The following is a 14,755-nucleotide window of genomic DNA, read 5'->3' on the forward strand; positions in this document are numbered from 1 at the left end:
TATTATCCTGCGTTATTCAACACTTTGGTCAACCAGCCTCGACGGCAGCTCCTTTTGTTTCCTCCTTTTGTTACCCTCCGCTCCTCTGGGGGTTAATGACCCAGAATCCTCTGACTCCTAATCCTCCCTACATGAAAAGAGATGTTGTTTACATACATCTGCCTTCAAAGGGGGAGACGCCCAAATTAGAAGCAGCAAAGTCAAACAGTATGCAGATGAGGCAGCTGACTGCACGCCTCCCCCCTCCTCACCCTCCTCACCCTCCTCATCCTCCTCATCCTCCTCACCCTCCTCATCCTCCTCACCCTCCTCAACCTCCTCACCCTCCTCACCCTCCTCCCCCCTCCTCACCCTCCTCCCTCCTCCTCCCCCTCCTCCCCCCTCCTCACCCTCCTCCCCCCTCCTCACCCTCCTCCCCCCTCCTCACCCGGCCAGGATGGAGGCAGGTGCTCCTCCATTGTGATTCCCATTAAAAAGGACAGCTGTTGTGTCTGGACACCCTCAGGCGTTTGGCTTCTCTGTGTGTCGGCATGTCTGGAGGTTTTATTAAGAGCTTCAACAGGCTGCTGGAAAACCAGGTTCTGTTGTTCTGCAATCAGCTGCTTGGTTCTGTTTCAACCATCTGGAATAATTCATCTTTCACTCCATGAGCTGCTTCTCGTTTTCACATCTAACCTCCATAGTCATCCTCCTGCATCTGTGTTTGCACTGGAAATTCCATCAGTAATCAGAACAATCCCATGAAGCTTCTTGCTTTGAAGTAAAAAAAAAAAAAAAACACGACTAGCTCCCAATTTAACAAAAAATGAAAATTTTAAGAACATTTTTAACAATTTGGGATAATATGCTCAGATGTTTCCCATTTTCTTACAGATAATAACGGATCAAATTACAAAAAAGCATTAATCCACATGCTACTAGCAAGAAAACATGTCAAAACTGTAAATAAATCAAATGTCTATATTTTTATATCCAATGATTCATTCTTTTACATTTGACTGCAAAATTACTCTATTTTCAAATATTTAAAGCAGCTAAACATATCTATTTTTTCTAGATGTTTTCCGTTATTTTAAAAGTTTTCTAACATTACATTATTCCACCATTTTAAAATGTATTTGTATTTTTAATCAAAGACATGATGAGAAATAGTGAAAATTTCAGGTTTTTATCTTTTATAGTTCCTGAAATATTGTTGTTCAAATAACCTAAAACTTTGCATTTTTAGGGTATTTTATGTGTCAAATTAAAATTTCACAAATATTGAAAGACTTAAGCAAATTTTAGCTGTTATTTAGCAGATATTCCCTGTTTTTTTTAAATTACAAATAACAAGTAGTAAAATTAAATAAAAAATCTACTAATTTAAATGGTAGTTGTTATTTAAAAAAATGAACAAAATAATAATAATGTCCGCATTGATTATCTTTATGTTTAGAAATGCTAATTTGTACTTTTACAATATTTGACTGTAAAATTGCAGGGGTTTTCTCACAATCCATTAAAAAAAAAACTGTGAATCTGCAATAATATTATTTTTTTTAAACCACAATTTGCATTTATTTGAAAGAAAAATCTGAATATAAAGGACTAAAAAATTATAATCTTCATATTTCTTAATTTCTCCAAACAAAAAAAGCATTTGTTTAAAACTATTTCCTGTTACTTCCAGCATAATACCTTCAAAGGTTGTGATGACTAACATAATTAGCTTAAAAAAAATGTTTTACCTCTAAATAAATTGAGTCTTTTCACTTAAACTTCATATTTCTTCATCTATCCAAAAAAATAAAGCAACTTTCAAACAAATTCCAGCTTCGTATCCCTTTAAACAATGATAATGATGAATGTTGTTAGCATTATTTTGAGACATTTGTGTTGACGTGGTGAATATAGGTCCAATGTTTGTGATATTTTTAGCTATATTTTGGTCTCCTCCACATCCCGAGATAAATTGCTAGTGTTTAGCTGTGACATATTTAACTTTCTTCACTAACTTTTTGCATTTTTGGTGCTGCAGAGAACTTTCTATGCTGCTAGAAACAAGACTGACGAGGGTATTGATGTCAACTCGAAGCTAAAATGCTAAAAAAAAAAAGAAAAAAAAAGAACAAAGCATTGATTAAGACTTAACCTCTTCACACTTGCAGACACATATGTCACATCGGGCCTTTATGGGTGAGTGTAAAACAATATATTGATTAGTTTTGGTTAAATATTCATTGGCTTTCTCCGATCCATCTCTTCCTTCTGCTGTAGCCTCTAAAACGGCATTATTCCTTCCTCTGTCTGCTTCATCCCCTCTTTTCTTTTCACTTCTGCCATCTCTTTCTTAAAAGGCTTCGGGGTAACAAGCGTGTCCTGGCTTCAGATCAGCCCACGGTCTGACCCTTTTGTCTCCTCGCTGGGCCCAGATGCCTCCCGGTTCTCTGGAATGACCACATCGGCATCAGAGGAATGGCACCAGGAATTCTTTTGTCTGGCCTCCCCCATGCTGGCAGCCGCCGGCCTCACCCCTCCACCTCCCTGATTTAATCAGCTCAGGGTAGAGAAACGTGCAGCCGCAATAAGAACCTCATTGTTTGCCTCCAATCTGGACCGACAGCTGGTGAGGTAATAGCTGCATCACTGTGGGATTCAGCACTGAAGGTTCATTTTCAGCTCAAAAAGACAAACTTTGAGGTGTTTTTTTTTGTATGATTTGTTCAGTTCATTCAGGATTTGAGGTACTTTGATTGATTGCTCTGTTGAAAATGCTCATTTTGAGTATAATCATTCAAAATGTCAGGTTTACCAACAATACAACACTTCCAGTACAAGACATAAATAAGCTACCCACAGCTCCAAATATATACAGTTGTGCTCATAAGTTTACATACCGTAGCAGAATTTGTCAAATATGTTTCATTCTTTAATGAAAACATGAATGACCAGAGCAAATACAATTGCATGACAATAAATAACTTTGTCTGTCCGCTAACCCTAAATGAAAGAAAAGCTTTTCCATGATCAAACATATTTTCTAAAATAAAGGACAATATTTCACAAATTTTGCCAGGGTATGTAAACTTATGAGCGCAACTGTATATCGGATATAATTGTTGTGAACTTTTAAAGGTTGTGGCATTTGAAAATCATGACATAAATAATAGTCAGTGGTACATATATTGCATTTAACTACAAAATAGATTAAAGCTAACGTTGTGCTAATATTGCAGGAGTTTTAACACAGTCTAAAATCAAATTGCATCAAACCCATAAGAAAAAACAACACAGACGTTCTTCCCTCTAATCTCAGTTAAGTTTGGTGTTTCACAGGGTTTGATTTTGGGACCATTTCTATTCTGACTGAACCAACTTTAAGTATCAGTATTATGGGATGTATCATAGTTTGAACAGTAAAACTGCAGGCATTTATTGTCTATGAGAGTCACAGAAAGATGCTTATATTCTAAAATGATTTTGCCATAGAAGAAATCATGTCTAGAAATGATCCTGGTATCAAGTAGGTAAAAAAAAATGCTGCCAATGCTGATCAGGAAAAGGCTTAGAACCGCAGAAACAATCATTGGTATCCTGGATGTGTTTCTGTTTTCTGATAATTCACTACAGAAAACTTTAAAAAGTGCATTCTGGGTAAACTTTCAAGGCTCATGTTCTGTTCTAGCAGATGAAAGGATCATTTTCCACACATTTGCTACCAGCATCATCTATTGAAAGTTTACCCAAAAGATCTGAGTCATGGAGGGTTAAGACATCATTTTAACGTGTCATCGATGCAGCAGAAGTCTGACTTATATCTCAGTTCAACAGTGAGGAAGTTCAACATTTTCACACAGTTTATTGTCTAAGATAAGATAAGTAACCCTTATTCTCTCCAGTCAACCCAAAGTTCTTTCAGAAAACAGCTGCAGCTTCAGTCAGAAACAATGAATATCAGGGATTAATTCACGGAGCTTCAATAAAACGATCCAGAGTAAAGTTTTGAAACCACTTTACAGGTTTCGGACCTGAATTTTCAAACTGGTTGACAGGATTAAGTTTTTTAACCAGTTTAAAGGATTCAGACTCCAGTTTTCAAACCACTGTATAGGACTGAAAGTCAAGTTTTCAAAGTATTTTAAAGGTTTACTCTTTGGATTTAGTCTTTATGTAACGCCCTCCACATCTAATGCCAGTTAGGGGCAGTTTTTCCTTCCCTCTCCCTCATGGATCACTGCAAAAGAAATAATCACATTATGGACTGGGACAGGGGGAGGATTTTAACATTGGAGACCAACAAGCATAAACGATGGATCAAGGAGGCCATCGAGATCAGGAAGCGGGCGAGCTGCTCCATGAACCGGGACGAGGGGGACTACACCCTCTAATACCTGGGACTCCATCCTCCAGAGACCACCTGACGGCGGGGGGCGTGGCCTATCTGACAGATTCTGACAGCTCTGTCAGACCAGCCACATGATAAAAAGGACACGTCAGCACACGTCAGATGACGCTCTGAAGAAGACTGCAGTTGCAGTTGAAACATGTCAGCTAAGGTAAAACCATCTTGTCTTTGATTTGTCGTGTAAAAGAAATAACGTTATCGTCTGAAGGGCTGTCATGTGACCACCTAGTGGAACACTAGTGACTGCCCACCAAGTGGGCGATTTTCAGATGTGACGCGTTCACATGCGGGAAAAACGGATGTAGTAAATATGTAGCATGCGTCCGCCTTCCATCATCTGTGCCATCCGGATCAACTGCCCCCCACAGCCCCTCCAGCCCCCATCACCATCCATCCATCCACACACCACCTCCACCTGCTCTGCTTTCCCCGGTCAGTTACCAGCTAAGTCCCCGTTCAATCTCCGCACCTGGTTCAGTTGTTAGAACAGCGTTTTCTTCGGCTATTGTTCGCCGTGTAGCTTTGTGTCGTATTAGCGCTTTGTTTAGCATAGTCACTGTTGTCGGCATCTGTAGCCTCTGGCTTTCCGTCTAGTGTTAAGTAGTTCTTGTACATTTTTGCTTATTGTGATAAAGGTTCTGTAACTGTTGTGTAGTTCTGTTTAGTTTTCCTGCTCCTTGTATTACTTGGTTCGGGTTAGTGAGATTATATTTGCCGATTTTTGTCTAAAATCTGGTAGAGCCTCGTGTATCCTGCCTTTAGAGGGCCACCTGCTATCATACAGCTCTGATTCCTGTATATTCTGTTCTTGTAAATAAATCATTGTAAATATCTTCCTGTCTGTCGTGTCTTTGTTGTCTGCGCTTCAGTCTCTGCTTCAGCATTGTAACACTTCAAACTGGTTTAAATCCTCACATCTTGATATTAAACCAGTTTTACATGATTCTGGACCACGTTTTTAGACACTCTCTCCACGCTGTGTACCCTCCATCCGTGAAGAAACAGTTCAAGTAAACAGGTCATTGAAGGTGACGAAACGTGGAGATGAACTGAAGTTCAAGATATACGATGATATTTGTTGTTCTTCTCTTTTCTTTCTTCCTGATTTTAAGGTTCTCAGTAATGATGTGTCACTGTGCCTCCCTCTAATGCTTATAAAAACCTCCTGGCTTACAGACAGAAGTCACCATGACTCCACTTCTATCTGGAGAGCAGAAACCTTCCTCCACCTGAGCAGGTAAATGACCCACCAGCAGCACTTTGTTCACAGCCAAATCTGTTTCTGCTTTGCTGTTTTTGTTTACTTGATTTTCTGTTTCTTCCTGTTGCAGATTTTGAAACAACCACGAAGGTAAGAACCCTTGAGACTTCAAGTTTAGCCATCGCAGATTTATCTTTGCAATATTGTTCTTCACTGAAAGGTCAATAAAAGAGGTTCATAAATATGCATCATTCCAAGTAAAATCAACCAAATCTGAAGAGTTCCAACCTGAACAGAAGCAGCTTATTTAAAATAAAGATACATTAACTTTATTATATTTAATGAAGCTTTACCTTCATACTATTCATATTTCCAGAGTTCTCCGTCCTTGAAGTGCATAACGTGGGTCCAGATTTCCAGACTAAATCTCTTTCATGTTCTTATTTTCTCCAGCCAACTTTGTGCATCAATATTATGGGATGTGTCATAGTTTGAACAGTAAAATGTCACTGAAGCAAGCATTGGTACTTTTTGTTTTCGTAACCCTCTACATTTGCAAGCCTTCTGGGGCCCATTGCCAAGACCTTCCCAACGTCATGATGCTGCCACCACCATGCTTCACATCATGATGCTGCCACCACCATGCTTCACATCATGATGCTGCCACCACCATGCTTCACATCATGATGCTGCCACCACCATGCTTCACAGTGGGGATGGTGTGTTTGTGATGATGTTTTGTGTCGAACAGAGCTAATCTACTGAACAAAAAGCTCTGTTTTGGTCTAATCAGACCAGAGAAACTTCTTCTGTTTTCTGATGATTCACCAGAAAAAACTTTTAAAAGTGCATTCTGGGTAAACTTTCAAGGCTCATATTAGCATGTGTGATAAGTGGTTGGTCAAAACAAATTCTAGACGATGAAAGGATAATTTTTTTTACCTACTTGATACCAGGACCATATTCTAGACATGATTCCTTCTGTGGCAAACTGATTTTAGATTATAAGCATCTTTCTGTGACTCTCATAGACATTAAACTGATGCAGTTTTACTGTTCAAACTATGATACATCCCATAGTACTGATGCTCAAAGTTGGTTGTAGAAAATACAAGCATGAAAAAAATTTAGTCTGTAAATTTGGGCCCACCTATGTATTTCAAAGGCCTGTAACTCTGGAAATATTCATAGTATGAAGGTAAAACTTTGTATTGCTTCATTAAATATACTAATGTCGTTGTAGATTAAAATGACTACTTTTTTCTGGAGTAACCATCATATTAAACTGTCCTCTGCTGTGTCCCTGCAGATGTACCTGCTGCCCCGGATGCTGCTGCTGTTGCTGCTGTCAGCTGGAACCAGTCTGGCTGTGAATACTAACTGGTTGACTGGTATTGTAGCAGCCCTCCAGAGAGAGTGAGCTTTTTAAAAAAATGTTTAACCTATTTACCTTTTTTTTATTATTATTAATCTAAATGATAGTTCTCTTCTGCTTGACCATCTCTGATTTGCTTGAAACTTTTTTGGCATAAAATATGGATATTTATGAAGATATTTATAAAATTTCAGATTGATTTATCAATATTTGCACTTTCATGTTTAAATTAGCGGAGCGCTGCCGTCACTTCCTCATTCACTAAATTCCTGCTAACATCAAATCTGCATCATAAGACTTTAAATAATCTTTACCTGAATTCTGAGCATCTCTAAGGAGCTGAATATGAACTAAATTTTTATCCAGAATGCCTCGTTGAAGAACGCCTGGTTGAAGAGACACTACAATTTGCAAAAATTCTCTAAATGTCTCACTGTGCACTGGGAAACCTCTAGTCTCCACGAATGCAGGTATTTCATGTATTAGTTTAATAAAGAGTGAAATAAGGCCTTCTGATGTCAGATTTACCTGAAACTAGATGATTACTTCTTCAGGGACTGTTTCCTGTGAGCGCAGGATTTTAAAACGACAGTCAATCGTGTTCATTTAATGGTGAAAAGTCATTGAATTGACTGTGCAGCACGACAATCGCCATTCCTTTGACAAACAAAACTTCATTTTCAGTATTTCTCTCCCGCTGTTTCCTTGTAAACAAACTCTACATCTTTTAAATTCAGTTACAGTAGAAACTCGATGTATCAGAGAATCCTTAAATCAGAGTCATGGTGTTGCATCAGGCAGACTTAGGTTGGAGATCAGTCGTGGAAAATGAGTTTTCTGTCTGCATACGGTGGCATAAACGGATGTGTTTGAGCTCATTTGTCTCAGGTTCCATTGCAAAGTCGATGAGTAAATTATATTTTGTGCAGCTTTACACTGTATTTATTAATAGAGTCATGTTGCTTCTGTCTGTTGTTGACAGGTACAAGATAACTGCACCGTCTGACAGACCTGGCCAGGACAGGAGGAAAAGTCAGTTCTGTGTGGCTGTAAACATCCCAAAGGGTCAGGAGCCAGACACACTGATGAACCAAGTCCCTCAGAACGACCGCTACTCTCAACGTCTTCAGGAAGAACTTGACTCTGAACGACTGCACGTAGGAACTGCTATGGTTCTAGCTGTACCTGCAGGTGCAAAACATGCTGAAGTTTCAGTCCTACAAAACTTGAATCAACTGATGAGGAACGCCCGAGGAAATGTCCTGGTCATCTACTCCTTCCTCTCCCCATGCAGCAAGTGTACAGACCCCACAAATAAGTTCAGCATCATTAAGCTGATCAAAAACAAAGTCCTGAACCACTGGGATGAGTACGCCTTCGTGTTTACCGGTCTCTTTAACAAGCCGGCTTATTCAATGGAAGGTGAATCTGGTACACGTGACAAGGACGAGTTAGCACAATCCCTTACTAATCTGGGCGACTCTGGGTTCGGTCTCAGAAACATCTTCCGCTGTTTCGAACCACAGACAGAGTTTCAGTGCTACAGCTGCTCGTCTGGGCAGCAGGTCGCGAATGTTTGCATTGACGACAACGTTCAGCCTCAAGAGGGAGGAAGCAGAAGCAGCAGAAGCAGTGATAGAAACAGAAGGAGAAGCAGCAATAGAAGTAGGAGCAGCAGCAGCAACAAAGATAGAGGTAGAAAGAGACGCAGATACAGGACTGCGAGTGAAAGCAGCAGTGGCAGTGATCGAAGTAGAAACTGGGACAGGAGCAACAGGAGGAGGAGCAGCAGTGGAGGTTAAAAGATTTCAGGGTCTGATACGATTCAGGTCAATCAAACTTGTATCATCCCTGAACTCAATCTGAATGAGAGAAAAACCTCCTTCATGCCAAAAAAAACGCAGCGTTTTCTGCTTCATTGAGCAAAGCTAAAAGCAAGTGCAGAATATTTAGTCTGAAGCTCGTACCTTCCTAACACGTTCGAAATGCATGTGTTCGTTGAGTTAAATCTCCAAAATGACATCATTTGTCTGTCCGAAATTGCAAAAACAGACGGAAATGTTGGGTTTTCTGACAGTCATTGGGTTAGGGTTAGGGTTAAGATTCAGAATCACTTTATTCGACATGTCTTGTTGAAAACTCTCACCATTTGCACCAGATTCTACAACTAAGAGGTCTGAGCTCTTCAAGTGAACTGCAGGCAGTGTTTTCACATTGTAGAGAGGAAACGACGAGAAACTCAAAATTGTCCAAAATAACTCAAAAATTGTCACTTTGAACAAATTTTGAACAGTTTATGTTGTTTTGGAGAATTCTTGAGTTGGTTTGGACAAAGTTTCAAGTGATTTTTTTCAATACTTTGGGCTATTTTGTGTAATTTTGGACAATTTATTGTCAAGTTTCAAATCTTTCTGAACACTTTCAGATTGGAGGAAAATCTAACCTAAAAGGATCAATAAAATAAATGCAGCATGACCCAGAAATGGTGAACAGAGCAGCAAGTTGTTGTTGGAAGATACATTCAGCATGGTGAACATCTTTCTACAGATAATGAACAGACTCAGAATTGTCCATAATGAGTCAAATTGTCCAGTAGGACTCAAATATTGTCATTTTGAACCAATTTGGGGGTCATTTAGAACATTTTTCAAATCATTTTCAACAGTTTTTCAGTAATTGTTGGCTTTTTTTGTTACTGTGGACCAATTTTGTGTTACTTTAGGCAAGTTTGAGATTATTTTCAGCAGTTTCAGACTGAGAGGAAGTTAAAATATAGTGGATCAGTACAATAAATGCAGCATGGCTCAGTAACAGTGAACAGTGGAGCAAGTTGTTGGACGATACATTCAGCATGGTGAAACATCTTTCTACTGATGATGTAAAAAGTAGAGAAAATGTTTGTAATCATTTGTGGTATTCTAACATAGAAGAGTTTTCTTCTTCATGGTTGTTCTGTTTCCATTGAGGTGCAGGATTTTATAAAAAAAATGTGACAGAAGTGGGGAAAAAAACTCCCAGAACTTGCTGTTTGAAGTTCAGAGGATGAAAGTAAAATTCTGTAAAGACATTAAGTCATTTTGTGTTTCTCTAAATGAATCTTTAACTGCTTTGTTCTTCTGAATAAAACTCAGCTTCAGCATCAAACCTGCTCCGTCTGTCTGTTACTCAAACTCCTACAGTCTTATTAACGTAACACAATGTACTATTATTGATAAAAAACAAACAAAATCCACCCCAAAAATTGTCTGTTTTCAGTGTCACACGTTGCAGTTCAACGGTGAAACATTTCATCATATTAAAAATGCACAAACCATGAATAACCACAAGAACAACCAACTGAAAACATTTGCCTTAAAATTCCTGCAGTGTATAAACTGAACAGAACAAATCAAACTGTGTTGGAACCACAGACCAAGTCAAAGTTCTGCTACCAGCCATGACAGTTTGTATCTTCAACTACATAGTCCTGAAACTGAAGCAGAATTTAATGTTAATAATACGTGTGTTTGTGTGTTTTGCCTCCGTTAGACGTGTTGCCCTCGACATGGGCTGGAATTTAAGTTTTCTTATTTTCTCCTCAGCTCACAAATTCAATCAATTAGTGATCAGGAACCTTGACTAGCTACAAGCTGATAGTAAATACTGATGTGTATTTCTACGACTAGACAGCAAAAGTTGTCTTTTTTTGTTTGATACCATGTTCCTCAATAATACACACTTAAAGCACATTAAAGTTATTAAAATCAATCCAGTGCATTGGAATAGATCTCCAATCCATTAAAAACCTTCATTTCTGCATCCAGTCTGTTCCTTAACGTTCTCTAGGTGTTCAGGAACCTTGTTCTAAAGCTCCAGTAGAACACTGTTTGAAATGTAATGTTAAAGGGTAAATGTAGTGTTGGAAGGTAAATGTAGGAAACTGTTTTTATTATCACTTTATCATGGAACTAAACATAGTTGTGGTCAGCCCATCTCTCTCACACTAATTAAAATTACTTGAATATCAACCCTTCTTGACCTCTGATTAATGTGATTTAAACGCTGTGTATATTCTGTTTCTGTGTACAGACAGTGGTGCCACAATGGGGATTTAAATCACTAACCAAGGAGGGATTTATTACATTAATTTAATTAAGGCGGTATTAGGTGTCAATTACCTTCATGCCTCATTACATTCTTACATTAACGGCTCTGACGAAGCTTCGTGCCATCAGTGTGAGCTCAGACTAGGAAGACATGGCGACTGATTTATGGCTTGTGATGCTATTTTATGACGCTTTATGTGAACCCTTTTTAAAATGTCACTTGTGGAAAAGAGATTCTTAATCTAAATGAGCCATTTCTGCATCAATTAAAAATGAAAAAATCAAAATTACACACTCATAGACAATGATTTTATTGTGGTACAACCCAACAAAATTCAAATTTTTACCACTTAAATTCTCTGGTGGTTACCCTCCTTGTCAGCTTTTCCCTTTAAAACGCTTCTCAAAACTGAATTAGGGTCAATATACTTTGACTTTTTTGACAGTTTACTAAAAAAGACTCTTTAATGTCAAAGTGAAAACAGATTTCTACAAAGTAAAGTTGAATAATGGCTTCACCTCATGATGCTGCCACCACCGTGCTTCACATCATGATGCTGCCACCACCGTGCTTCACATCATGATGCTGCCACCACCATGCTTCACATCATGATGCCACCACCATGCTTCACATCATGATGCTGCCACCACCGTGCTTCACATCATGATGCTGCCACCACCATGCTTCACATCATGATGCCACCACCATGCTTCACATCATGATGCTGCCACCACCGTGCTTCACATCATGATGCTACCACCACCATGCTTCACATCATGATGCTGCCACCACCATGCTTCACATCATGATGCTACCACCACCGTGCTTCACATCATGATGCTGCCACCACGCTTCTCATCATGATTCTGCCACCACCATGTTTCACATCATGATGCTGCCACCACCGTGCTTCACATCATGATGCTGCCACCACCATGCTTCACATCATGATGCTGCCACCACCGTGCTTCACATCATGATGCTGCCACCACCGTGCTTCACATCATGATGCTGCCACCACCGTGCTTCACATCATGACATTACTTTAAGTCGGTATTAATTGTCAATATGAAGCAGATATTGTGACTGATTTATGACTTGCGACGTGTATTTTTGTGATTTTTTGACCCAAATCTGTATGTGAACCTTATTTTAGCTCTTAAAAAAAGTTTCTTAATCTGAATTTGCTGAATTACCTTTTCTTTGCACACTCATAGGCAATTATTTTAGTGTGAAACAACAGGACAATCTGCATATTTTTGTCTCTTCAGGCGGCTCGACATCATTGTGTTTAGTTTCCAGACGAACGCTGTCATTTCAGGACATTAATGGCGGCTGCATCTGTCAAAACACCGGCCTCCTCCCAGCCTCAGCGCCATGCCGGCCTCCTGATCGGCTCTGACAGGCTGACGGTTGATGTGAAACCGAGCTAATGGTGGAGTTTTAAAGCCGCCTCCCATGAAGCAGCAGCAGCCACAACCTCAGACGTGTGTGCACCAGAGTGAGCGCCTGTTTGGTTTTTTGTTGTTTTTGATGAATTGATTCTAAACACATGACGTGATGAATGGATGATTCATGTGGCCGGGACACGGTGCAAATCGATTTCTGGTGACCCGTGTTGTCGCGGTGACCCAGAAGGCCGGCCAGGAGTGTGGGAGTGGGAGGAATCCACGGGGAGCTGCATCTGCGTCGTAATGCGATTTACATTCTTTACATTTATTGTTTATATTGATCGGCGAGGAGGTCGATCAGCGCCAAGAAAAATTGTTCACCTGCCTTGAGTCATGGTCAATATAATTTGGCTTTTTTGACAATAATTTACCCCAAAAAAGATTCTTCCATGTCAAAGTGAAAACAGATTTCTACGCAGTAATATTGAATAGTCAAAAATATAAAATGCGACGCACCTAATTTAATACCAGAGCAACCAGTTCATGCTAGAAGTCACATGATTAATAAAATATAGATCATCTGAGGTCAGTGAATGTGTCTCAGTGATTGTAGTATAAAGACTCCTGTATCTGGTGGATCAGTACTCCTGGATATAACTACATCATGAAGACTAAAGAACACTCCAAGAAACTCTGAGAAAAGCATCAGTCAGGAGATCATATGAGAAAATGTCCAAAAAACTGAATATCTCTTGGAGTCCAGTTAAACCCATTATTAAGAAATAGAAGGAAGATGGAAAATGAATAAATCTGACTAGAGCAGGACGTCCTCAAAAACTGAGACCGCAAAGAAAGAGACTAGAGAGGGAGGCCACCAAGACACCTATGACTCCTCTGAAGGAGTTCCAGCTTCAGCAGCTGAGATGTTAGAGACTGTTCATCCAATAACTGTTGTCTGTTCTTCACCAGTCAAAGCTTTATGGAGACAAAGAGAAAGACTCTGTTGGAAAAACTGTAATTAAATCTGGACTAGAGTTCAGTAGAAGACATGTGGAGAATCTGAAGAAAACTGAAGAAGGTTGTTTGGTCTGAGGAGACCAGGATGGAGATTTAAGGTCATCAGACTAGACATAATGCTTTGTAGACACCAAACACTGAACATCATCACAAACCAACACTCCCCATTGTGAAGCACGGTGGTGGCAGCATCATGATGTGAAGCATGGTGGTGGCAGCATCATGACGTGAAGCATGGTGGTGGCAGCATCATGATGTGAAGCACGGTGGTGGCAGCATCATGATGTGAAGCATGGTGGTGGCAGCATCATGTGAACTATGGTTTAATTAACTGTCATGACTTTGTAGAAATTGGTTTTTCACTTTGACATCAAAGAGTCTTTATTTTTGGAAATTCTGAACAAAAACAATCAAACTTTAATTGACCATGACTTAATGTTGAAAAGCAATAAAAAGGAGAAACATCCAAGAGGGTTAATACTTTTCATAGACCCTTTATCTACGTTAAGCAAACTAGAAAAGATGCATTTATTTGACAAACTTTTTAGCCTGTGGTGAACAGTGTAGTTTACTGCAGAGTAGTACAGATGTTTACACTGTAATAAGCTGCAACACGCTGTAAAAATAACGTTTTATAGGAAAATTTGACTGATTTTACTTTGAAAACTGATGCACTGCTCTGAGCCAGGATTACATTTTTAGCCGGACAGTTTTACTCCTTTGTTTTAGTCCGACCTGTCTGCAGCTCCACTCCCTAAATCATTTCATTTTCTGGCACAGTCTGGTGAACAGTGAAGTCCATCCGTCACGTCGTTGGACACGTTTTCATCTTTATCGCTTCGTCTCAGTCGTTAAAATGACTTTCCTGCTCTACAAAGTCACTCACTGATGTTCTTTCACAACTTTGTGTGCAAAAAAATAAACGATTTTATCCTGAAAACAGCCTTTTTTCCCGAACGAATTCCGGTTTAAGAGGAGAGATTTGAATCGGTGTGTTTGCTGACTGGATCCTCTCCATTAACCGCCGTCAAGGTGCCCTTGAGCAAGGTGCTTAACCCCCCGCTGCTGCAGAGCATCTGCTCGCTGGTCAACAGAACACGACTTTGGCTGAACAGATCCCACATGCAGCTCAGTGCAGGAATCAGTCTAATGAACATGCAAGCTCATCAGCTGCATAATCTGCAGAAAGAAACGCAAATAGGATCTCTGAAGACACTTCTTTTTTTAAAAAATCACAGCATTCCATAGAAACAGCACAGAAATGCAGAAAATGTTTTCTGCAGTATAACAGCTATAAT

At 39.5% G+C, this 14,755-nt stretch overlaps 1 protein-coding gene across 1 annotated transcript; it reads left to right on the forward strand.

The window, feature by feature from the left end:
• Positions 1 to 4,247: 4,247 nt before the first annotated feature.
• LOC111571222 (uncharacterized) lies at positions 4,248 to 10,101 on the forward strand. Its single transcript, XM_023274320.2, has 5 exons — positions 4,248 to 4,538; positions 5,564 to 5,624; positions 5,719 to 5,738; positions 6,898 to 7,004; positions 7,946 to 10,101. Exons 4-5 carry the CDS (start codon positions 6,898 to 6,900, stop codon positions 8,763 to 8,765), a joined length of 927 nt encoding a protein of 308 aa, XP_023130088.2. The 5' UTR covers positions 4,248 to 4,538; positions 5,564 to 5,624; positions 5,719 to 5,738; the 3' UTR covers positions 8,766 to 10,101.
• Positions 10,102 to 14,755: the final 4,654 nt, after the last annotated feature.

This window comes from Amphiprion ocellaris, chromosome 20, assembly GCF_022539595.1.
Source record: "Amphiprion ocellaris isolate individual 3 ecotype Okinawa chromosome 20, ASM2253959v1, whole genome shotgun sequence".
In the NCBI taxonomy this organism is placed as follows: Eukaryota; Metazoa; Chordata; class Actinopteri; family Pomacentridae; genus Amphiprion; species Amphiprion ocellaris.

Coding starts and splice junctions, on each gene's coding strand:
- LOC111571222 (XM_023274320.2), top strand. CDS start 6,898: ATGTACCTGCTGCCCCGGATGCTGCTGCTGTTGCTGCTGTCAGCTGGA. Junction 7,005..7,945: donor GTAGCAGCCCTCCAGAGAGA/GTGAGCTTTTTA, acceptor TGTTGTTGACAG/GTACAAGATAACTGCACCGT.